The sequence below is a fragment of the Sapajus apella genome, unplaced genomic scaffold (genome assembly GCF_009761245.1).
Source record: "Sapajus apella isolate SASKATOON/1434 unplaced genomic scaffold, GSC_monkey_1.0 scaffold28, whole genome shotgun sequence".
Classification (NCBI taxonomy): Eukaryota; Metazoa; Chordata; class Mammalia; order Primates; family Cebidae; genus Sapajus; species Sapajus apella.
The window spans coordinates 18,776,613-18,799,019 of NW_022436968.1; the positions used below are offsets into that span (position 1 = coordinate 18,776,613).

General features: G+C 37.1%; 1 protein-coding gene across 4 annotated transcripts in view; it reads left to right on the forward strand.

The window, feature by feature from the left end:
• Nucleotides 1–6,981: 6,981 nt before the first annotated feature.
• Nucleotides 6,982–22,407, forward strand: part of LNPK (lunapark, ER junction formation factor) — a 73,779-nt gene continuing 58,353 nt past the window's right edge. For 3 of the 4 annotated variants that reach the window (XM_032292884.1, XM_032292886.1, XM_032292885.1), the window contains exons 1-4: nt 6,982–7,162; nt 12,869–12,966; nt 15,144–15,185; nt 15,935–16,122. In XM_032292884.1, the coding sequence (XP_032148775.1) occupies nt 12,940–12,966; nt 15,144–15,185; nt 15,935–16,122 (257 nt within the window). In that variant the 5' untranslated portion in view covers nt 6,982–7,162; nt 12,869–12,939. Of the gene's footprint in view, nt 7,163–12,868; nt 12,972–15,143; nt 15,186–15,934; nt 16,123–22,407 lie in introns of all 4 variants that reach the window. The other variant, XM_032292887.1, reaches the window with a different exon arrangement.

The window sequence follows — 22,407 nt, forward strand, 5'->3', positions numbered from 1 at the left end:
CCCAGCTAATTTTTGTATTTTTGGTAGAGACAGGGTTTCACCATGTTGGCCAGTATGGTCTCTATCTCTTGACCTCGTGTCCGCCCGCCTCAGCCTCCCAAAGTGCTGGGATTACAGGCTTAAGCCACCGTGCCTGGCCCACTGATTTTTATATTGTTAGCGGAGTTGGGGTTTCACCATGTTGCTGGTCTGGAACTCCTGAGCTCAAGTGATCCACCTGCCTCAGCCTCCCAAAGTGCTGAGATTACAGGTGTGAGCCACCACACGGCAGCATCAAGACTTTCTTATGATTTGAATGTCTCTGATCTTTCTGCCTCATGTTTTCTAAGTTTTTCTTTTTTGCCACATCCGACTGACTCCAGCTGAAGAAACTTCTCTTTTTATGAGGGCTCAAGGGGTTAGATTGGGCCAACCAGATATCCACAATAATTTCCCTACTTTAAGGTCTTTAACTTATCTGTAAATTCTTAGCAGTGCCTAGATTAGTGTTTAACTGAGTAGGGGTGGAAATCTTAGAGGGACTTTAGAATTCTGCCTACTATAAGATACATGACCTATATAATGAAAATGATAAATTTTTTGGAAAACATATGTGAGGACATTTGAACAAATGCAAACTCCTGTGAGGAAAGGCTCATGTAGAAGAATTTTGTTTTCCCTGAAATTAATATACAAACAGAAGTTTTAATAAAAATCCACACAGAGTTTTGGGAGTTCTTGACAACTTGATTCCAGAAACAAAAAGAATGAGTGGGTAAAAGTAATGACAATTGAATAGGAAAAAGAAAGTGTATTCCCTAATTCATTTTATGAGGGTAGCTAGAATAATTTGGTACCAAATTCAGAGAAAGACATTACCAAAAAGAAAACTTAGAGGTCTGTCTTATTTGTGAGATCCCCCGAAATCTTAAACAAAATATTAGCATATTAAATCCAGCAATATATAAAAAAAGTAATAGATCAATAGAAAGAATACCAAGGTCAGAAACAACTCCACACATATATGACTACTCGGTTCTTGACACTGCAGGGTAGGGCAGAGAGGACCATCTTTCAACAAATAGTGCTGGTCTAATTTTCCAGATGGAAGGGTTGGGGATCTATATATGCCTCCCTTTCTCCATATGTAAAAACATTAATTTCAGGTCTGCCTAGAATAATATTTGAAAAGCAAAGCAATAAAATTTTAGGAGACAATATAGAAGTCTTAATGACCTTAGGGTTGGAAAAGGTTTCTTAAATAGGATACAGATATCATTACTCATAAGGGAAGAGTGATGAATTTTACTCCATTGATAATTTGTTTTCATCAAAAGACATTAAGACAATGAAAATACAAGCAACAGAGTAGGAAAAGCATGTGTAGCATACATAATCAGTAAAACTTGTTTCAACATTATATAACAGATTAATACCAAAAATAAGAAAAATACAAACAATCCAATAGAAAAATGGGGAAAGTCCTAAATAATTAGAAAATGCTCATGTAAAAAGGGGCTATTCTTCATTAAAAATCAGGGAAATGCAAAATAGAGTCACAGTAAAACAGCATTACACATTCATTAGAGTAACAGAAACCAAGATGTCTGACAATATTAAGTGTTGGTGAGGATGCAGGGCAATAGAAACTTTTGTATGTTGTTGGTTATACAAATTGGTACAGTCATTTAAAAAAATTTTGATGTGATCTTGTAAAGCTAAATGTATTAACATAAACATGCTCTATAAACCAGGAATTACATATCAAGGAAGAAATCTGTGTTTATGTGCTCCAGAATATAAATAAATAAATAAATTTATACACACATTCATGTACTCAGAGAACACACATATATGTGTGTGTATTTACACAAATTTTTACAGCAGCTATAAATAGCCTATATGTCCATCAGCAATAAAATAAATTATGATACACCAACACAATATAGTAACATACAGCAACGAAAATGAATAAACTACAGCCATATCAACTCAGGTAAATCTTAAAGACATAGATTAATCAAAAAGTTCAAGACGTAAATAAAAAGCTTACTCTGTGATTCCATTTATGTAGAACTCAAAAATGATATTGTTTAAAGATGAGTAATTAGGCAGTAAAACTAGAAAGAAAAACAAGAAAGTGAATATGATAATAATCATGATAGTAGCCATCTCTAAGCACTTGAAAGTTATAAGGAAGGGAAGGAGCACATTGGGCCTTTTAGGGTGTTGAATGTTCTACTTTGGCCCATATGGGGTTACATGAGTATTTGTGTTATTGTGTTAGTCATTTTAGTTTTATAAACTTTTCTGTATTTTTGCCATCACAAACAAATCATTCTAATCATTTTTTTCTTCATATGTTCTGATTCTTCCTCTATTCTGTTCTGATTCTTCCTCTATTCAAAAGCATCTACAGTGTCTCACAGAGACTTGGAATTGTTACAGCAAGACTACAAGGAGAACAAATAACTGAAGGGGTCCAGAGTAAGCTACAACCGCATAAAAATTATTTTGAGCTGAAGGCACTTGAGTTCCTGAAATCCCTTATGTGCCTAAAAGCAAAGCCACCCCAAAGAACTCAATTGTTATAAATCCTTTTCTGGGGAGCAACTCTAATATTTTCTTCTGAGAGAGGAGACATCTGTACCATACCCAGACATTGTTAGAAAACTATCATATCGTCCATCTAGTCTCCTAAAGGTCCATTTTTCTTTCCAAAAAGTCTTTTGTTTCCTCTTAAGTGCTTTGTCTCTCCCTCACTTCCTTTGAAGAAGTCATTTATTCTCTTAAAAGGGCCTCTCTGCCCTTCTTCATCCCCTAGTAACCTAGGGTCACAGTTATTTGCGAATTTCTCTTTCTCTATGTAATTAAATTCTTTTTCTTTCTTGCTATCTTTGTCGTTCTAATTTGCAGTCCCCCAAAGAGGAAAGATAAGAGAGCAGAGGAAAAGTTCTTCCTCCCTGCCACAGCTCAGTCTTTAAAAACGCTTCCAAAGTAGGTTCTCAAGAACAAAAAAAGCCATGTCAAGAATGAAACATGGCATTTGACCCTATTTCTCCCCACCTCTGGCCACGGAAATTCGCTGAAAAACACCTGAACCGGGAGTAGAAAGACAGGGTGCTGGAAATAACATGGAAAAAGATTTGGGGGCCAGGAGGGAACAATGAACCTTGATAGGATTGGTGGAAAAAAGAGATGATCTAAGTGGGCTGAGTGCCATTTCAGTGGACAGGGCAGGAGGCCTAGGCAAAGAGCTGTTATAATGCAGCCTGTGAGGGCTGCCTGCTGCTGAAATATGCATCACCTAGCAAAGGACACCCACTTTCCTCTGCACTGGCCAGTGGAAAGCGTAGGACACCTCTGTCAAAGATGAAGTGTGAGGTCTTGGACCACCTGACATGATACCATATTCCTTTTTCCATTCCTTACAACCCTTCTATCCCTAGAGATTTAGTCTGCAGGGCCTGAGAATCTATATTTCAATAAGCACGGTGGTGACTCTTATGCAGGTTGCCTCTGACATTGGCATACCACTTCCAAGAGAAACTCAGTGATAAGACTCTCCAGTGGCATTTGTTAAAAAATCCACATTTCTAGCCCCCTATACCAGACAAGTGAAATCAGAATCTCTAGGCGAGGGGTCTGGGAATTTGAGTTTTTGACAAGGGACCCTGGTGACTCTCAGAGAAGTCTGGGAAACTGCTCTACAGACTCACTTTTAAAGTTCTGTTCTTCTCAATATATTTATTTTTATTTATTTATTTATTTTCAGACTGAGTTTTTCTCTTGTTGCCCAGGCTGGAGTGCAATGGTGCGATGTTGGCTCACTGCAATCTCTGCCTCCTGGGTTCAAGTGCTTCTCAATATGTTTAAAAACAAAACATCTTGCTTACAATAAAGATATCCATATTTTGAAAAAAGAAGTACCCTGCAGGAAATGACAAATTGCAAATGGTAACATTTTTTTTCTCCAGCCCAGTGCTACAGACCCATAGATCCAATTATTTACATCTTCCCTTGAAGTCACAAAAATATCTTAAACTAAACGTGTTCAAATTGAAATTACCCTTTCCCCCCAAACCTGGCTTTCTTCCAGTGTCCTCCATATCTCAATGATAGCATTACTATCCACCCACTGGGTCTGCTAGAAATTCTGAGTTATCTGACTCCTCCTTCTCCCTCAGTCCCAATCCCACCCCCCATGATATTTGAATCCATCACCAAGACCTCCCACTTTACTTCCTATTGTTCCATTTCCCCCGCTTCTGTCCATCTCCTTGTTCCTATCCCAATCCATTTGAATGTCTACTAACACCAACCACCAGTCATAGATTTAATTAGTCCAGTGCTGGCTCTGCTTGTGTTCCCACACTGCAGCTGGAATGATCTTTTCAAGACATAGATCTGATCATGTCAAATACCCTCCCCCTCCCTTTTTCTCTTAAGATTACAGTTCTTAATATGGCCAATCAGACTCTGCTTAGTCTGGTCTCCAGCTTCAAACTGGGGGACTCTGTCCCTGCAACCTAGACTCTAGCCACAACAGCCTCCTTTCAGTCCCCAGGCTTGCGGTGTTCCCTCCTGACAAAAGGGCTTTACACATGATAGTCCCTCTGTTTCCCTCTCTCCCCCTTTCAGTTTCTCATCTTTCAGATCTCCAGTCTAGTGTGACTTCCTCAAAGAAGCCTTACCTAACCTCTCTGACAAGATCAATGAATGCCACTTAGTACGTTCTCATAGCACTTAGATAAATTCAACCTATTTGTTAAACTAGACCATTCAAAACTCCATTGGCTAGAGCAATTTTTTCTTCTTTCAAAGTATTCTCTGGTGTTCTTTTATGTTGTTCTTTGGATTTCACTTCCATAGACCCTATCCCAGAACAATTTCAGGATTAGTAGGGAATAACTCTTGACATTTGGACTCTGCTAAAGCAGCACCTTCACTGGCTTTTCCACATCCCCTCCAGCTGCTGTTGTCTTATCATTTTCCAATACCGTGAACATTAGCCTCTATCACAGAACTTATTTAGTCTACATTGTACTTTTTCTTTTAAGGTTTCTCTCACTAGTGTCAGCTGCTTTAGGACAGCTGTTTATTTATCCCTGCATCCTCAGCACTTAACACACGGCCTTGTGAATAAATACTTGGAATCACCCTGTAGCCTGAAGTCCAGTCACAATAGTGTATATGTTGATTCCTCTGCTTGTAATGTCTTTCCCTCACTTTATTTGCTTGATGAACTCTTCTTGATATAAAGGAGGCAGTGAAAGATTATGTACACTGTTGAAGGTAACAATGGTGTGCATAATCTTTTATGTTGTTACCTTCAGCAGTGTACATAATCTTTCTACTTTTCAGTTTCCTCATTTGAAAAATGATACTATACTAAAAAGGTTGTTGGGAGGATTAAAAGAGTTAATGATTAAATACTTCTCTCCCTCCTCTTGCCAGGTCAAATCTTTAGTCTTGGTAGAGCAATTCCCTAGGGAATTTTATCTCAGGAGTAGTTTTCTGGACTCTGGTGCATCAGCCAGCTCTTCTCTGTCCCCTCACCCCACCCCCCATTACTGCCCCCTTTTTTTAAGAGGTGGGGTCTTGCTTGGTAGCCCAGGCTGGAATACAGACATTGATGGCTCAATTAAACCAGAGGACACATTATTGGCAAGTGGAAAGCCATTCTTCCCTGTCTTCTTAGGAAAGGAGATCTTTCTGAGGTGAAATGTATTTGCAAAACTGCACAGGATTTTAATACTTTGAAACAGCAAAGGTTGAAAAACAAAATGGCTAAATTTCCATATCAAAACTGGTGAAATGTTTCTGTCCATTTTCTTCTACATTTGGAAAGTGATCCACAGTAACACACTAAACTTTAGTTCCCTTCCTTTCAGCCTTTCAAGTGTACAGAACTGTAACTAAATATTTTAGGCAATTAGGGCAAGCAACTTCCACAGTGAATTATGTGGTAGCTTCTAGCATAATAAATTATTCTTACGAACCAGACAATGCTTAGCTTCCTGATAACCTCTTTGCATCGTCGAAGTTTAAATGTAACATATTAAAACTACCATACTCTTTAAAAATCAATGAAACTTTTGTGTATGTAACTAAAATAGAAAAAAAAAACCATAAAAAATGTCTGCACATGGAGTAGAGCAAGTAAAAGGGGTAAAGCATGATAAAAACCTTTGCTGAAGTTTCCCTGCTCACACACTACTGTATGCACGTCTAGTCTTTTTCTCATTCAGGTATCATTTGTTATTTGTCTTTTCCAGTTGAGGAGGAAACTTAATACCATTTAGGCAGCGTTTCAAATCTGAGTCAAATATAGCCTGAGTGGTTTTTTGTGGGTTCACCTATCAGGGCCTGTGGAGAGTGTTCTTGAGGTTGAGAGTTCTAAGATAGAAAACTCAGCTTATGTTGTTATCCGCAGGCTTTAAAGTAACATGATATGGCGTTTGAAGCTTACCTCACGCCGGTGAGGTAAGCGTCCAAGTCATCAAATGACCCTTTTTGACGTCCGTGAATGACAGAGCGTCAAGCACTCCTGGGGGCCAGGCTGACTTTTCTCCTCTGACTTGAATGGGAACTGGCTTCTCCTGGGCTGTGTAGTCTTAAGTTGCTCTGCTGCCGGCGGGCTGACAGCTGATCGGGGACTCCTCAGGACGGACTCCTTTCCAGACGCACCCATCTCCATCCTCCTTAACTCCCCAGTCTTCGCTGGCGCAGCGGTCTGAGACCACCAGGACCAGTTTCAGGGGTTTCCTTTTCCAGCGAGACCTGGCAGAACAGGCTTTAAAAGCAAAGGAGGCAGCGGAAGAGTAAGAAATAACTATATTCTAAGAGTCATAATAAATGGCAGTACATGCCTGCAACGCGACAAAAAGCAGCCTAGGCTGGCTACGGAGGCCACAGGCACAGACACCTGCAGGCCGACCTCCAGTCCCACCCGCCCCGACAACTGCCCGCCCCGGGTAGGGTCACGTGTCGGGGGAGCGGCGCGCGTCGGCCGCGGCGCCAATTGGCGAGCGACGGGAGCGCGGGGTTTGATGGGAAGGAGTTGGCCGGGCCAGTCTCTCTGTCAGTGGCTGCTGCTGCCTGCTCCGGAGGCAGGCTGCGCGGTGGCGGCCGAGACTGGCTGGGGTGGACGCCCAGGCCGGGCTGCGCCCGATCCTCGCAGGTAGAACGCTCAAGACGAGGGCAGTTGGGAGGGCTCTGCAGGGGAGAGGCATGCTGAGCTGTGCCCCTGGGAAATAAGCTGCGGGTTCCCGGCTTGCCTCTCCGCGGTACCCCCGCCTCCTGCCAAGGGGCCTAGAGCTCTGCGGCGGCGGCTAGTCTGGCTGCGCGGTGGTGCGCGCAGACCCAGGCTCGCCGCCTTGTACCCTGGATTTCTCAGCACACTGGCAGGGGTGGTGCTGGAGTCTCGAGACCCTTTTCTTCCCTCTAGGGCTGGTAGTTTCTCTAGCTTCGTTCTGGGAGATTCCAGGTGGTGACTGTCTTGAGCCCCAGCTCTTTGGCCCACCTGTGTCGAGTCGGAGGGTCAGAAAGTCCCAAACTAGCATTTCCTACGCCCAGCCATCCGCTTTGAGCGTTCTGTCCGCCTCTTGTTTTTCTGAGTTGTGTGTTGGCTCCAAGAGTTGGAAAGATCAGAAGGGACTGGAAACTGTCAGTGTCATGCTGCTGGGCTCTGGCGTGTGGGCGTGGAGTACGTGCCACTTAGAGAAGAGGCGCTCCAACCATTGTCCTTATTCCAGGGATGGTGGGCTGTGGGGTGGAGGGGAAGGGCGAAGATGCGTAGTGTCAGAGGCGTGGCAGGAGGAGAAAAACAAATCTAGATTCCATCAGTACGTAGTTTACGGATTGTGAAAGAGTTGTAATTGGTGAACTCAGCGTTGCTGATGGTGCTGTCACAGTACTAAGCAAGACCCGTGAGTCACTGAGTTTTCCGTGTTCCGCTTTTCCCCCCTGGCCTCCGTTGTTTGTTGCTTAGTGTCTACTGTTTTCTCCTTTGTTTGTGGCCTGGGTGTCAGCACTGACAAAATTGACTCTTCAACAGTGGCTTGGTGGGTGTGAGTAAGCTTGGTTTCAGGAGTATGTTCAACCTGGCAGGGAATACTATCTCTTTTCCTCAGCAGCTCCCAGAAGACCAAGTTGACTTTTACACATTTTCTTAAACAGGAGTGGTGCGTTTAAAATTAGAATTTTAAGTTTCTCTGTCATCTATTGAGATCAGCTCAGTAATGCTGTTAATAAACTCATATAGTGTTTATATATTATTAACTTGGAAGATAATACAAGAAAAGGGAGAAGTTATATGGCTATTAAAAAGGTATGACTTCATATAGAAATCTTTATAACCAAATAGTAATTTTTTTGGTGGCATTTAGTTTGGATGAAAATTGGCTTAGCATGAAAGCAAGCACTTAATCATTGTATATTAAGCACTTAATATATAATAGATTAAGCACTCAATTTTTTTTTTTTTTTTTTGAGGAGCAATAAATGTGGCTTGGGCTATTTCAGAATTGTCTTTTCAGTTACGATATTTGAAAGTTAGAGTTCTAGAACAAATCACCTTTATTCTTCAATTGTATAGTACAATATGTTATGGAGGTACTGTTGATGGTGATTAAATAGCTTATACTTTAGAACTTGATAAACATAAAACTTTCTTTGCTGTTTTCTTCAAAGGCCTACAAGGTTGTTTAATGGCAGAGTCTGCAAAATATTTTGCTTTATTTCTTATGCTAGAGAAAATGAGAGCGATTGATTTTAGTAAAAACACAAACTGTAATATAATTTTCAATTTTAGAATTAGGGAATAGGTGCTTTGTTTATAAGTAGTTAGAAATGTGTTTCATATAAATATGACATCTGTTTTCTGATAATAATAATGGCCATAATTTATTAAGCACTTACTATGTGTTAGACACTGTGCCAAATCATACATAATTTTATTTAATTTATACAACAATTCCATGAACTGTAGATATTTTTACCATTTTGCAAATGCAGTAACTGAGGCTTGGAGAGTTTAGTTAATCTGTCCAAGATTGCATAGTCTGTGGTTGAGCCATATTTTGAATCCAGATCTGTTTTATTACATTATTTTAATGTGGCTTGGAGTAAGGTGAAAATTTAAGAAAAACATTTTCCAAGATTTAAAATTCTGACACCCAAACCTGAGTGTGAATAGCCATTAGCAGAAAACATTCAAATAAGGTGGTAGACATTATTGTTCATTGAAAAACATAGGCCAGGTGTGGTGGCTCACGCCTGTAATTCCAGCACTTTGGTAGGCCGAGGCAGGCAGATCACTTGAGGTCAGGAGTTTGAGACCAGCCTGGGCAACATGGTGAAACCCTGTCTTTACTAAAAACACAAAAATTAGCTGGGAGTGGTGGCACACGCCTGTAATCCCTGCTATATGGAAGGCTGAGGCAAGAGAATCACTTGAAACCAAGAGGCAGAGGTTGCAGTGAGCTGAGATTGTGCCACTGCCCTCCAGCCTGGGCAACAGAGTGAGACTCTGTCTCAAAGAAAAACACACTTAGATGCACCCAGCTCTTAAGGTCATGACAGATCCTGTTGTGGTATCAGAGTGGAAAGAGACCCTCTGTACATGTTAATGGAAGAGTTCTTGGAGACAAGTCACTTGAGGTTGAACCATCTGTTCAATCCAGGGCCAGCAAATTGATTTATGCCTCAGAAGGAAATGCAAGGGTTATTTGGTTCACATGTATTTTCCATGTATTTGAAAGAAATGAGAGATGGATTAGAAAATGGCAACAACCACAGCAATTAAAACAATTTATATTGAGCAATCACTATGTGTCAGGCACTGTTGTAAATAGTTTAGAATACATTGTGTCATTCAAGCCTTTCAACATTTAAGAGGGTCCTTAACTATCTATCCCTCTTTTACAGATGAGGAAATGGAGTAGCAGATAGGTTAAATAACTGATTTGTCCAAAATTTCACAGTAAGTGATGGGCCACAGGACTTGGAGTTAAGATGTTTGGGTGGAAAGGAGAGAACCAGTGGTTGAATAGAGAAGAGGTATGAAATTAAAGCTATGGAGAAATATTTGATTTAATTATTTAATTTTGTTATGTTTTCACATCTGTTAGAAAGTACCACCTATTACATGTGTATTTAATATCAGAATTTGATAGAAAAATTGCTATAACAATGAAGGTTGCAGTGAGCTGAGATCGCACCACTGCACTTCAGCCTTGGCAACAGACAGACTGAGAAGTAAAGCAGACTTTATTTCTGATTTTGTGTTATTGGTAATAAGTGGGTACTTAAAAAAGTTAAAATATGTTTGGTTCTGCTGCTTACTGTCTTTGGGATGTTAGTTAGCACACTACTTCTCTTGCCTTAGGTATCTCATTTGTAAAATGGAGGTATAGTAGTATCTAAATGCTAAAATTAATATAAAGCATTTGGGCCGGGCATGGTGGCTCACGCCTATAATCCCAGCACTTTGGGAGGCTGAGGTGGGCAGATTACTTGAGGCCAGGAGTTCCAGACCAACCTGGCCAACATGGTGAAAATCTCGTCTCTACCAAAAAAAAAAAAAAAAAAAAAAAAATCAGCCAGGTGTGGTGGCGTGTGCCTATAGTCCCAGCTACACCTTTGGAGGCTGAGGTGGGAGAATTACTTTAACCCTGGAGACAGAGGTTGTAGTGAGCCAAGATCACGCCACTGTACTGCAGTCTTGGTGACAGAGTAAGACCCTGTCTCAAAACACGTGTGCGTGTGTGCGCATGCACACGCAAACATACACGTGTGCATGCACACACACACACAGACACACACACACACACACACACACATACATCTCATTTGTTTTAGGGCCTGCTAGAAACGAAGTATTTATTAAGTATTTGGCTGATATTGTTCTTGTCATTAATTTCAAATATTAAAAATTCTGATCATAGTCTCAGGGTGTGATGGTTACAAACTTGACATAGAAGGATATAATTCTACTTTAGACCAGAATATGTGGGTTGGTTGTGTACAGAACACTGCTAGACACTATACACTAGTTCTAAAATAGTGGAATGATGTATATTTTGAGAACAACAAGTGATTCATATGAATCTACTCCCTCCACCCACCTTTTTGGTAATTATTTTTAGCATCTCAAGAAGGTTTTTAGATTCATTTACTGTCATAATTCAGATAGAAATTTATAGTTTAATTCATTCAAGTTCCTGGATTTTCTACAACCACATTTGAGAAATTTGAGTACTAAGCTAATACTAAATGATTAATAATATTTAGATTGCAACTTAAATATGACTTGAAACATTCATATAAACATTAGAGTTTTTCAAGACACATTATAGGTATTTCTGTCCTTTAAAATTACTTTGTAAGTAAAAGTATTTTATAGTTAAGCAATTTGCTACTTTTCTCAGAAACTCCAAGATAGCTATGCCTTATGCTAATTACAGCATATAAATAATGTTGCAGAGTGAGGGTTCTTAATTGATGCTGGTATTTTCTGATTACATGTATGGTTAAAAAGTGTGAGAAGCATGACACAGGTAACCTTTTTTGGGTGGAAAATAAGTAGTTTTATATATTGGCAAGTATCTAACAGTAACCTGGTTAAAATACGTCAGTTTGAAAATATACTTTTACCATTTCAACTTAAAAGAATAAAAATTTATGTAATTATTGTCCAGTAAGTTGATTTAGAATATAATATTGTTGAATCTATTATAAAACATTCGAGAGTAATACAAAAACAAGTAAAAGAAGTGGTTATAGAGCTAGCTGAATTGAAGGTCAGCTGGCTTGAGGGACTTATACAAAATGTCAGGGAGAAATGTTTATTTGGATATTGAACAGCAGTATTTAGTAATAGAGACTAGAAATCTGAAGATAAAGGGACTATAGGCCATATTGCTTCTGAGCTGGACAAATCACGAATCTTCTTTTCACTTAGTTTTCTGATCTGTAAGATGGTAATATTAAAGACTATCCTGTGAGAAAGTGGTGGGATTATTAACTCTAATTTAGAGAAAAGAAAATTAAGGCTCAGAATCATTAAGTAATTCACTAAATGTCATAGATAGCCTTGTAATCCTTATTTTCTTACTCAAAACTCAGTTGGCTTTCTATTATTACTTGTAAAGAGATGTTGACATTGTAAAACACTCCTATTCCAAATAACTAGTTTAGTTGGGTGACAGCTGGGTGGTAAAAATTATTTAAGTATGTAGTATGAAAGTAGTATCGTAAAACTTTGTTACAAGAGCAATATAGAGAACCTATTTTAAAGAATAGAAAATAGCTAAATGGTAAGAATATACATTTCTAAACTGCATTGTCATTTAAAAAGCTTGAAAAGCTTTATTTTCACTTTTAAATCTGTTCTGGTTTTGAAGAATGAATTTTTAAAAGATGGACTTGGCAGTGTGCGATGGCTCACACCTGTAATTTCAGCACTTTGGGAGGCCGAGGCAGGTGGATCACTTGAGGCCAGGAGCTCAAGACCAGCCTGGCCAACATGGTGAAACTCCGTCTCTACCAAGAATACAAAAATTAGCCAGGCGTAGTGGCATGCACCTGTAGTCCCAGCCACTCAGGAGGCTGAGGCACAAGATTGCTTAAATTTGTAGTGAGTTGAAATCTCGCCACTGCACTCCAGCCTGGGCAATAAAGAAAGACTATGTCTCAAAAAAAAAAAAAAAAAAAAAAAAGAAAAAGAAAAAAGATAGATTCTATCCCAATGACTATGTGAAATGAAATTCCATGTGTGGAGTCCAAAGAAATTAATATTTCATAACTTTTTTAGGCAGTATTGCATTGTCTATAGTGGATATGGTGTGTATTTAACCTAACATTTAAATACTTGCTTTATTTCTAGCTGTGAATTCCTTTGGACAATTGATGATATTTATCATTGTGCAAATAAATATCAGTTTCTACAAATAAAAGATGGGTGGATTATTTTCTCGATGGAGGGTAAGGTACTTTTCTTGACAGCTAGTTCTTGAGTCTAATATAAAAATGTCACATAAAGCTATTTGTGAAAGTTTCTTTAATTATAGTCTTGAATAGCAGTTTGCTATTTTCCTTAACTCTTTTTTTCTTCTCTTCTGAATTACTTTTCTATTTTTTAATTTTAATACTTCCACTTGTTCTATAGGTGTCCAATGCCTCTGTTTAACAGAGTTATTTCACTTTGATGTATGAATTATTTTTATTTCTGTATTTATGTATTTGTGTGCAAATGGCTATCATTTCTCATTTTCTTCTTAGACTTCCGAAGTGCCTACCTTCCTTTGAAAGGTAGTTGAAAATAAGTATTCTAGGCTAGGGGCTGTGGCTAACGCCTGTAATCCCAACACTTTGGGGCACCGGGGTGGGTGAGTCACGAGGTCAGGAATTTGAGACCAGCCTGGCCAACATGGTGAAACCTTGTCTCTACTAAAAATACAAAAATTAGCTGGGTGTGGTGGTGCACACCCATAATTGCAGCTACTCGGGAGGCTTAGGTAGGAGAACAGCTTGAACTCAGGCGGCGGAGGCTGCAGTGAGTGAGTCAAGATCCTGCCACTGCACTCCAGCCTGGGTGACAGAGCAAGACTCTGTCTCAGAAAAAAAAAAAAAAAAGAAAAGAAAAGAAGTATATTATACCATACTTGTTTTTTACAGATTCTTTTTACTTGAAGCTTGTCATAAATATTAACTGAAGTCACACTATATATGCTTGTAGAAATTACAGGTTAAACAAAATTAGACATGCAGTTTGGTTTTATTGCATAAGATTTTAGAGGAAGTACCTCAAAGTTACAGCTAGAAAATATGAATTGTATAAATTATATAAATGTTCTTTTCAAATGTCAGAGGAGATAAAGTAGTCTAGGATAAACTACTTATTTTTTTATTCCTTATTACTATAATAATGGAGTCTAACTGTACTCGGTACATAATTCAGTTTTTGGGCTATTGCTGGAACAGCCTTGTTTTGGATTAGCGTTATATTGACCGTGTTATGACCTTATAATAATCTGTCCAAAGATCAAATTTATCTCTTTTCCTTTGTCTTTCATATTAGGTTGAACCATATGAAATTGCCAGTATTCAACTTCTTCAACTTAGCAAAATGTCAATTTCATATGGTTAACTCTAATGTTAACAACTCTTATGGGAACTACAATGAACTGATATTCATTACCTTCTTGGATTGTTGAGTATGTAATTGGTAAATATTTTTTCAAGTGTTTTATGAATGGCTTTGGCTGGTCTTTATTCTTGATGTATAAAAAACATCTTTGGCAAACAAGCTTTGCTATAATGAAGTATTCTTAGATGTCCTTTTAAAATCTGGTCTTCAAAAAGCACTTTAGGAATTTAGAAAAAAGATAGCCTGTTGATTTTGACCTCCAGAGTCCTAAGTGAACTTTTAGCAGTAGCAGATCAGACCATATTTAGTCTGTAAATTTTTTAATATGTTAATTCTTTTGAGTAATAATTCCTAAGGAATTTTTTTGGAGGAAAATTTGTTTTTCTTTTCTTTTTCTTTCTTTTTTTTTTTTTTTAGATGGAGTCTCGCTTTGTCGGCCAGGCTGGAGTGCTGGAGTACAGTGGCACAATCTTGGCTCACTGCAACCTCTGCCTCCCGGGTTCAAGCAATTCTTGTGCCTCAGCCTCCCGAGTAGCTGGGATTACAAGTGCATGCCACCATGCCCAGCTAATTTTTAGTTGAGGTGGGGTTTCACCATGTTGGCCAGGCTGATCTCAAACTCCTAACCCCAAGTGATTCACCTGCCTTGGCCTCCAAAAGTACGGAGATTACAGGTGTGAGCCACCGTGCCTGGCTAAAATTTGTTTCTTTCTGTACCAGTGTGTTCTATTGAGGTTAAGAATGGTAACCTATTGAGCTATCGGAATTAAAAGTCTTTCTAAGATTAAAAAGTTAAGTAGGGAAATTCTTATTTCTTTAATTTTATGTAGCCTGTTTGTAATTATTTTTATTTAAATAAATTTTAGTTATAAATAAACAAGAATACATACTTGCATGACAACATTTGAGAAAATTTAATTTTGAAATAAATGTTCTTTAATGATTATATCAAAATATAAAGGTTTGTGATAATAAGTTTTAATGCTGTATCTTATTTCTGTTTCCATAACAGACAAAGCCTTCAACTGTAGAAGTTCTAGAAAGTATAGATAAGGTATGCTCTTTGGCTGTGAGGTATTTTAATTCATTTTAGGTTCTAAGTAAATATTATTGTATGTATTTTGGAGACCAAACCTGGTATGGGAATTTAGAAATGATGTAGAGTGAGTCTGAGAACTTTAATGTTATGTGATCTCAAAAAAATCCAGTCTATCAGTGACTTAAGAAGTCTGCATCAAGTAACAGAGCCAATTTGAATGAAATTCGAGCTGTAATGTGCTGTAAATCAATGTTACAGGTAGGACAGAATAGATGAGATAGCTTACAACAGTTTTTATCAGTCTACAAAATTTTCACAGCTTTTTGTGTACTATTATCAAAAATGATTATTTTCTGGGAATATTGAGAGTGATAAATAGATGAGTTGCTGTTTTAATTTTTATTCTTTTTCTTATTGCTAGATTTTAAAAATCTTTTTCATAGGAAGAATTATTAATTACTTAACAAATGTTATTTACTGATACCAGTTTCATTCCCAGAATCTTTGCCAATTTGATAGGTTAAAAATAGTAATTAATTTTGCATTATAAAAATGATTTGTCAGAATAAATGTTATAAATTTTTAACTTCATTTATAGTTTTCTTTTTCATATTATGTTTTGTTTTAAACTGTTAGGGTATTATACTTTATTGAACTTTGAGAGTTTTTAAATATAATCTTTCTGTCATGTTAAAATTTTTTAACATTTGAATTTTGTAATGAAGTTTGAAATTTATTAACATGGAGTAATTTTCTCTTAACAGGAAATTCAAGCATTGGAAGAATTCAGGGAAAAAAATCAGAGATTACAAAAATTATGGGTTGGAAGATTAATTCTGTATTCCTCAGTTCTCTATCTGTTTACATGCTTAATTGTATATTTATGGTATCTTCCTGATGAATTTACAGCAAGACTTGCCATGACACTCCCATTTTTTGCTTTTCCATTGATGTAAGTAAATTATTCTTTGTTGATCTTTTGCTTTTCTGACTAGATAGTCTTAATGCATATCTAATATGCATTAGTCTCTTTATTATTAAATGGTAATATCTGATTGAGTTTGAATTTTTCTGACAATTTGAAAAGATTTTTTTTTTAAATAGCAGGAAAATTGTTTTAAACTTTCATTTGTAATCCAATATACTTGAGGAATATTACCTAGTAATATGAGTAATAATTGCTCTATATTGCAGTGTTTTGTAATTTTTCTAATAGATGTCCATGCTCCCCTAGGGGCATTGGGCATGGAATGGAGGGTAACGGCAAGTGGGCCAGGGTTTGTAAAACCAAAAGAATAACTACTCAAATTATTCTGAATAGATTCCATTCACCCAGCTCTCTTCCCCTCTTTTACTGCTATATAGTCACTGCTATAAAGCAATTGACCCTTATTTTAGAAATATTTTATAATATAGCACTGGTATCATGACTGAGAATTTTGAGAGACAATTTAATAAAAAGTTTGTTTATTCAGTCAACAAACATTTATGGGTATCAATTGTTTAGACATTGGATTATAATGGTGTATGGTGCATAAAAATACAAAACTCTCTGACTGTATATCTTAGACTGCAAACATTAAGTAATGAGTATGATAAATGTTGTAAAAGAGGAGTGTAAAATGCTATGGGAGCATTTAATAGGGGCATTGCCTCAGTCTGGGTGCTACTATAAAAAAATGTGTTTGTTTAGTCTTTAGTGCCGGGCATATTTTCAAGTTGGAATTCCTGAAGCTTGTAAAATTCTAAGTTTATATGTAGCTATCAGAGCTGAAATTGAGTGCATGCATAATATTGCAAAATAATTGTCTCTGCTAATTTTTTTATTTTCATTTTTTGAAATCTTTCGGAATGCTTTTATCCCAGGAGTGGTAGTGGATTTTATAATTTGTGAGCCCCTTTTTCTTGTTTCTCTTATATTTTTTTGCAAGAGGAGAGAAAAGAAATTTAGAAAAAAGTATGAGATGTTTAGTTGATTTAAGCACTTTTAAATTTTCAAAAATACGCTTTACATCTATGTCCATATAAAGATTGATTTTTTTTGATCATAAAAGATTTGTATCTAGTTGTAACAGAATGTCTGATAGAGAACTCTACTGTGCTGATTCTAACGACTATCCAAAAACTGTCATCCACTAGATTTGCTATTATGATTCATAAAAGATTTTTTTTTTTTTGGCAAATAAATCGTATACTAATTGCTCTTTAGAAGCAGGAAAACTTCATTTCTTGAAAAATTTAATTTCTTCAATTTGATCTTTCTGCTATTTTGGGTATGAAGCTTTCTTATCCTTACAGTGTCCCTCTGATTTTTGTGCATCACCTGCATCTAGTATTTCTTGGCTTGTTAAACTTCAGAGCCATTTTTCACTTTGTCTCATTGATATTTGTGACCTCGTTCTCCACCGTTGTAGCTTCTATTTCAGTGAGCTTTTTACTTTTTGAAGCATAGACCGGGCATCCAACACAGAATAGCATTGTCCTTCTGATTGATGACAATCAAAAAAGCATGAAATAAAACACAACAATGTGAAAGTGAACGTTGTGGTAAAAAGAAAACAACACAGGACGTTTTGTTATGTGTGTAATGTGAGTTGTTGCCTTTTGTGTGTAATGTGAGCTTATCCCTGGACTTTTTTCTTTGGGAAACAGTGTCTTAGTCTGTTGCTGTGAAGGAATACCGGAGGCTGGGTAGTTTATAAAGAAACGAGGTTTATTTGGCTCATGGCTCTGCAGAATGTACAAGAAGTATGATACCAGCATCTGCATCTGGTTAGGGCTTCAGGCTGCTTCACTCCTGGCAGAAGGTGACAGGGAGTCAGCTTATGCAGAGATCACTTGGCGAGAGAGAAAGCAAGCGATGGGGGAGGTGCCATTCTCTTTTTAATAACCAGCTCTCCCAGGAACTAATAGAGTGAGAACTCTCACCGTGCCCCAGGGAGGGCATTCATCTGTTCATGAGATCTGCCCCCATGACCCAAACACGTCCCATTAGGCCCCACCTCCAACACTGGGGGACAAATTTAAACATGAGGTTTGGAGAGTCAGATATCCAAATTATAGCAATCAGTTTTGAGGGCTGGACTAGGATTTACTTAAAGACTTAAAGGCAAAAGGGGCAATAAAATACGTTGTTTTGCTCAACACTGTCTACATTGATTATATAGCTTAGAAATCTACCTGGTATCTGCAAAAAGTAACTGTTGTCTGCATACTCCCAGTTTCCCAAATGCTTTTACTGGAGAGGTCATGGATCAGGACTGAGCATATATTGTATAACTATTCCAAAATTATTCTTTATGGTAGAATATCAATACTCCATATAACATCATTTGAAATTTTATTATATTTTTACTTCAGAATGTAATATGGAGGGATTTAGTATAATTCTATATACTGTTTTTCTACCTTTCAGATTCAATAGTGTATTTATCTCTGATCTTTTCAACTATTACTGAAACAATATAAATCCTGAATTTATATTCACAGAAGTCATTAAAACTATACACCGTAGTGAGGGAATGTTTAGGTTATATAAAGTTACAAGTTTGTATTTCTGCATTATGCTGGCAAATGTGCATTACCTTGGGAGTTGGTTCATTTTCTAAGTCAGCAACCATTAAGTTTTGTTTCTACCATTGACTAATGCTACAAGCAATCTTGTAGATTTTACTTCTGGATACCTTATTTGTTTACAAATTATAACTTTCTAGACATTTCATTCTCTGTAATTTTAGAGACTGATCATTGTCATAAGATGTTGACCTTCCAAAAGAAGTTAGCCATAATTTTCTTATTTGGTTTGTTTTTGCATCTCAAAATGGGGTTGTTGGGGAAGAAATTTAAACAAGGGAATTGAGGAAGGTGGTCATATTCCTATTTCTCTTCTTGTATCTCCAACTTTAATTGAAAGCCATTTAACGGTAGGGATTTGTTCTTATACAATTTTCATGCCTTCATCCCTCTCTCCCTGCAAGTAGCACACGTTGGGTATTTCCTCAGTCTAGCTATGTTGACATAGTTTGTAACCTTTTGAAGAAAGTTAAATGTTTGTTTCATGATATGCTAATAAAAATACAAGTGTCTTTCATCAACTATAGTTGGTTCTTAAAGGAGAAGGTGTCAGTGTCTATGAACACCTCTTGATATTTACTCTTAGTTTGGTAGATAAGAAAATAATTTTGCAAGCATTCCTTGCTTGATAGATACTCATTCAATATGATTTCATACTTAAAGAATTGTGGGTTCGGTGCAGTGGCTCACGCCCGTAATCCCAACTCTTTGGGAGGCCGAGGTGGGTGAATCACGAGGTCAGGAGTTTGAGACCAGTTTGGCCAACATGGCAAAACCGTGTCTGTGCTAAAAATACAAAAAATTAGCTGGGCGTAGTGGTGGGTACCTATAATCCCAGCTATTCAGGAAGCTGAGGCAGGAGAATCTCTTGAACCCAGGAGGCAGAGGTTGCAGTGAGCCGAGATTGCGCCACTGCACTCCAGCCCTGGTAACAGAGTGAGACTCTGTCTCAAAAAAAAAAAAAGAAAAAGAAAAAGAATTGTGTACTCAGACATAATTAAGGAATATACCCTATTATTGGATGGAAAAACTCAGCATTATAATGAGATCAGTTCTCTCTAAATTAATCTAAAAATGTGTGATCACAGTAAAAATGCCAATAATATTAAAAAAAAATCTAGGTGTACATATTCCATAGTTTTAATGGAAAAATAGCATGTAAGAATAACCATGGGAATTCTAAAAAAGAAGAGGAATGAGAAGCAGAGGTCTACCATGTATCAAATACTTTATAATGCTTCATTAATTAAAATAGCTTGGTACAGTGTATATAAATAGGCATATAGACCAAAGATAGAGATGTGAGAATTCAGAAATAAACTCAAAAGGAATTTTTAGATATGGCTTTTATGTATAATAAAGAAGACATTAGTTAGTAAGGAAGATTGGTGTTAAGTTATATGCCCCAAAAAAACAAAAGCTGGAAATACTCTATTCTTATTCTTTACACAAAAATAAATCATTGTTATTATTTTGCCTAAATATGAAGGTAATTCTTGCTGAAGCCTTTGGTGGTTAAATAGGCTGACAAAGAAGTCAACATAGTTATAAATGTGAAGACCTGTATATCAATTAATCTTTAGCTTTTTTTTTTTTTTGAGATGGAGTCTTAACTCTGTTACTCAGGCTGGAGTGCAGTGGCGCAATCTTGGCTCACTGCATCCTCTTCCTGCCAAGCTCAAGCAATTCTTGTGCCTCAGCCTCCCAAGTTGCCGAGATTGTAGGCATTCACCACCATGCCTGGCTAATTTTTGTGTTTTTTTAGTAGAGATGGGGTTTCACCATGTTGACCAGGCTGGCCTTGAACTCTTGGCCTCAAGTGACCTGCCTGGCTCAGCCTCACAAAGTGTTAGTGTTACAGACATGAGCCACCATGCCCAGCCCATCATGAGATTTATGTATTGCTAAATCCCATCCAAAACATTTTGATAAAGTAGATAGGGCTTATGTTATGGTTGTCTGAAACACTTAAGTTTGGCAGAAAGGGTAAAAAAAAGTAAAAAATGTTGCATATATGAAGGTTGGTGAAAAACCACCAGGTTTATAGAATGTTAATTTTTTTACCCAAAGTAAGGAAGATTTAATGATATTGATTGATTTGAGGTATTCTGATATATTTCAAACTTTAGCATTTTTAGTTTGAATACAGTAAAACACTGGATATTGAGGTTTTAAAAAGTTTACTCTGTCCTCTGTGTGATTCTATTATATTGAAGTTCCAAGTATTTCCTTCTAGGACACTTGTATATTTTTTTAGTTCAAGTCATTAGATATTATTGAACAAAAATTCCTGCTGTAGTAATGTTCCAAATAGCATTAATTTCATTCAGAAAAGAACAACAAATTCTTCGATGAGTGAGTCAAAGAGTTTTTTGTATTTCCCAGCTGATTGTATATATGAATGTAGTGATTTTCTATACTAATTTTATATTCAACTACAATCATAATCTTATTGTTTCTAATAAGTTTTTTGGTTGATTCTTCGAGAGTGTCCAAGTATGCAATCATATAATCTGTAACTAGCAATAATTTTACCACCTCCTTTTGGTTTTTTCATTTGATTTTTTTTTTCTCTTGGCTAGTTATGTTAGCTAATACCTTTAGGACAATGTTAAGTTGTAGAGAAAATAGTGGATATACTTGATGTGTTTTTTTTGGGAATTCTTCTAATGTTTCCCCATTGGGCATTATTCTGACTTTTGGACTGAGACATATATTTGATCATGTTAAGGAACTTTTTAGCTATTCTTATGGAATTAATTTCTTTTTTTTTCAATCAAGAAAGGTTGTTGAATGTTGTTAACTGCAGTTCATTCATTATCTATGGAGATATCATATGATTTTTTTATCTTCTCTCGATACGAAGAGTTTATATTAAATATTGAATCATTCTTGAATTCCAGGAAAATTTTCTGCTTTCAGTATCATGGTCATTTTTTTTCTTAAGACGGAGTTTTGCTCTTGTTGCCCAGGCTGGAGTGCAATGGCACAATCTTGGCTCACCGCAACCTCTGCTTCCCAGGTTCAAGCAATTCTTCTGCCTCAGCCTCCCGAATAGCTGGGATTACAGGCATGTGCCATCACGCCTGGCTAACTTTGGATTTTTAGTAAAGGCAGAGTTTCTCCATGTTGGTCAGGCTGGTCTTAAACTCCTGACTTCACATGATCCGCCTGCCTCAGCCTTCCAAAGTGCTGGGATTACAGGTGTGAGTTACTGCACCCAGCCCAGTATTGTGATCATTTTATAAAAACATCCCAAAACTTTTATTTTCGTTTTTCATTTGTTGAAACCCTAACACTGTACATGTATTTTAAACTATGACATTTTTCTGACTACTGCTTTAGTTTTTTGCCATGGGTCTTGATGTACAGTGATTTATTTTGGTTATTGTCAAGATACGATTTTTTTTTTTTGGAGGAAGTTATAATCTGTGAGTTGTTTATGGATGGCAAATATATATTTATATTTTCATTTATTGTCTTAGTTATAATTTCTAATTTTATTGTATTGCTTTCAGAGAATGTTAAATATTTCTAATTTGAATTTATTGAGATTTTTTGGTGGAATGTTATTTGGTCAGTTTTTTAAGAGTTTCTTGAACATTTGAAGATGTATTATCTTTTTTCAGTTACACAGAGCTTAATATTAGCAATGAGAACTACC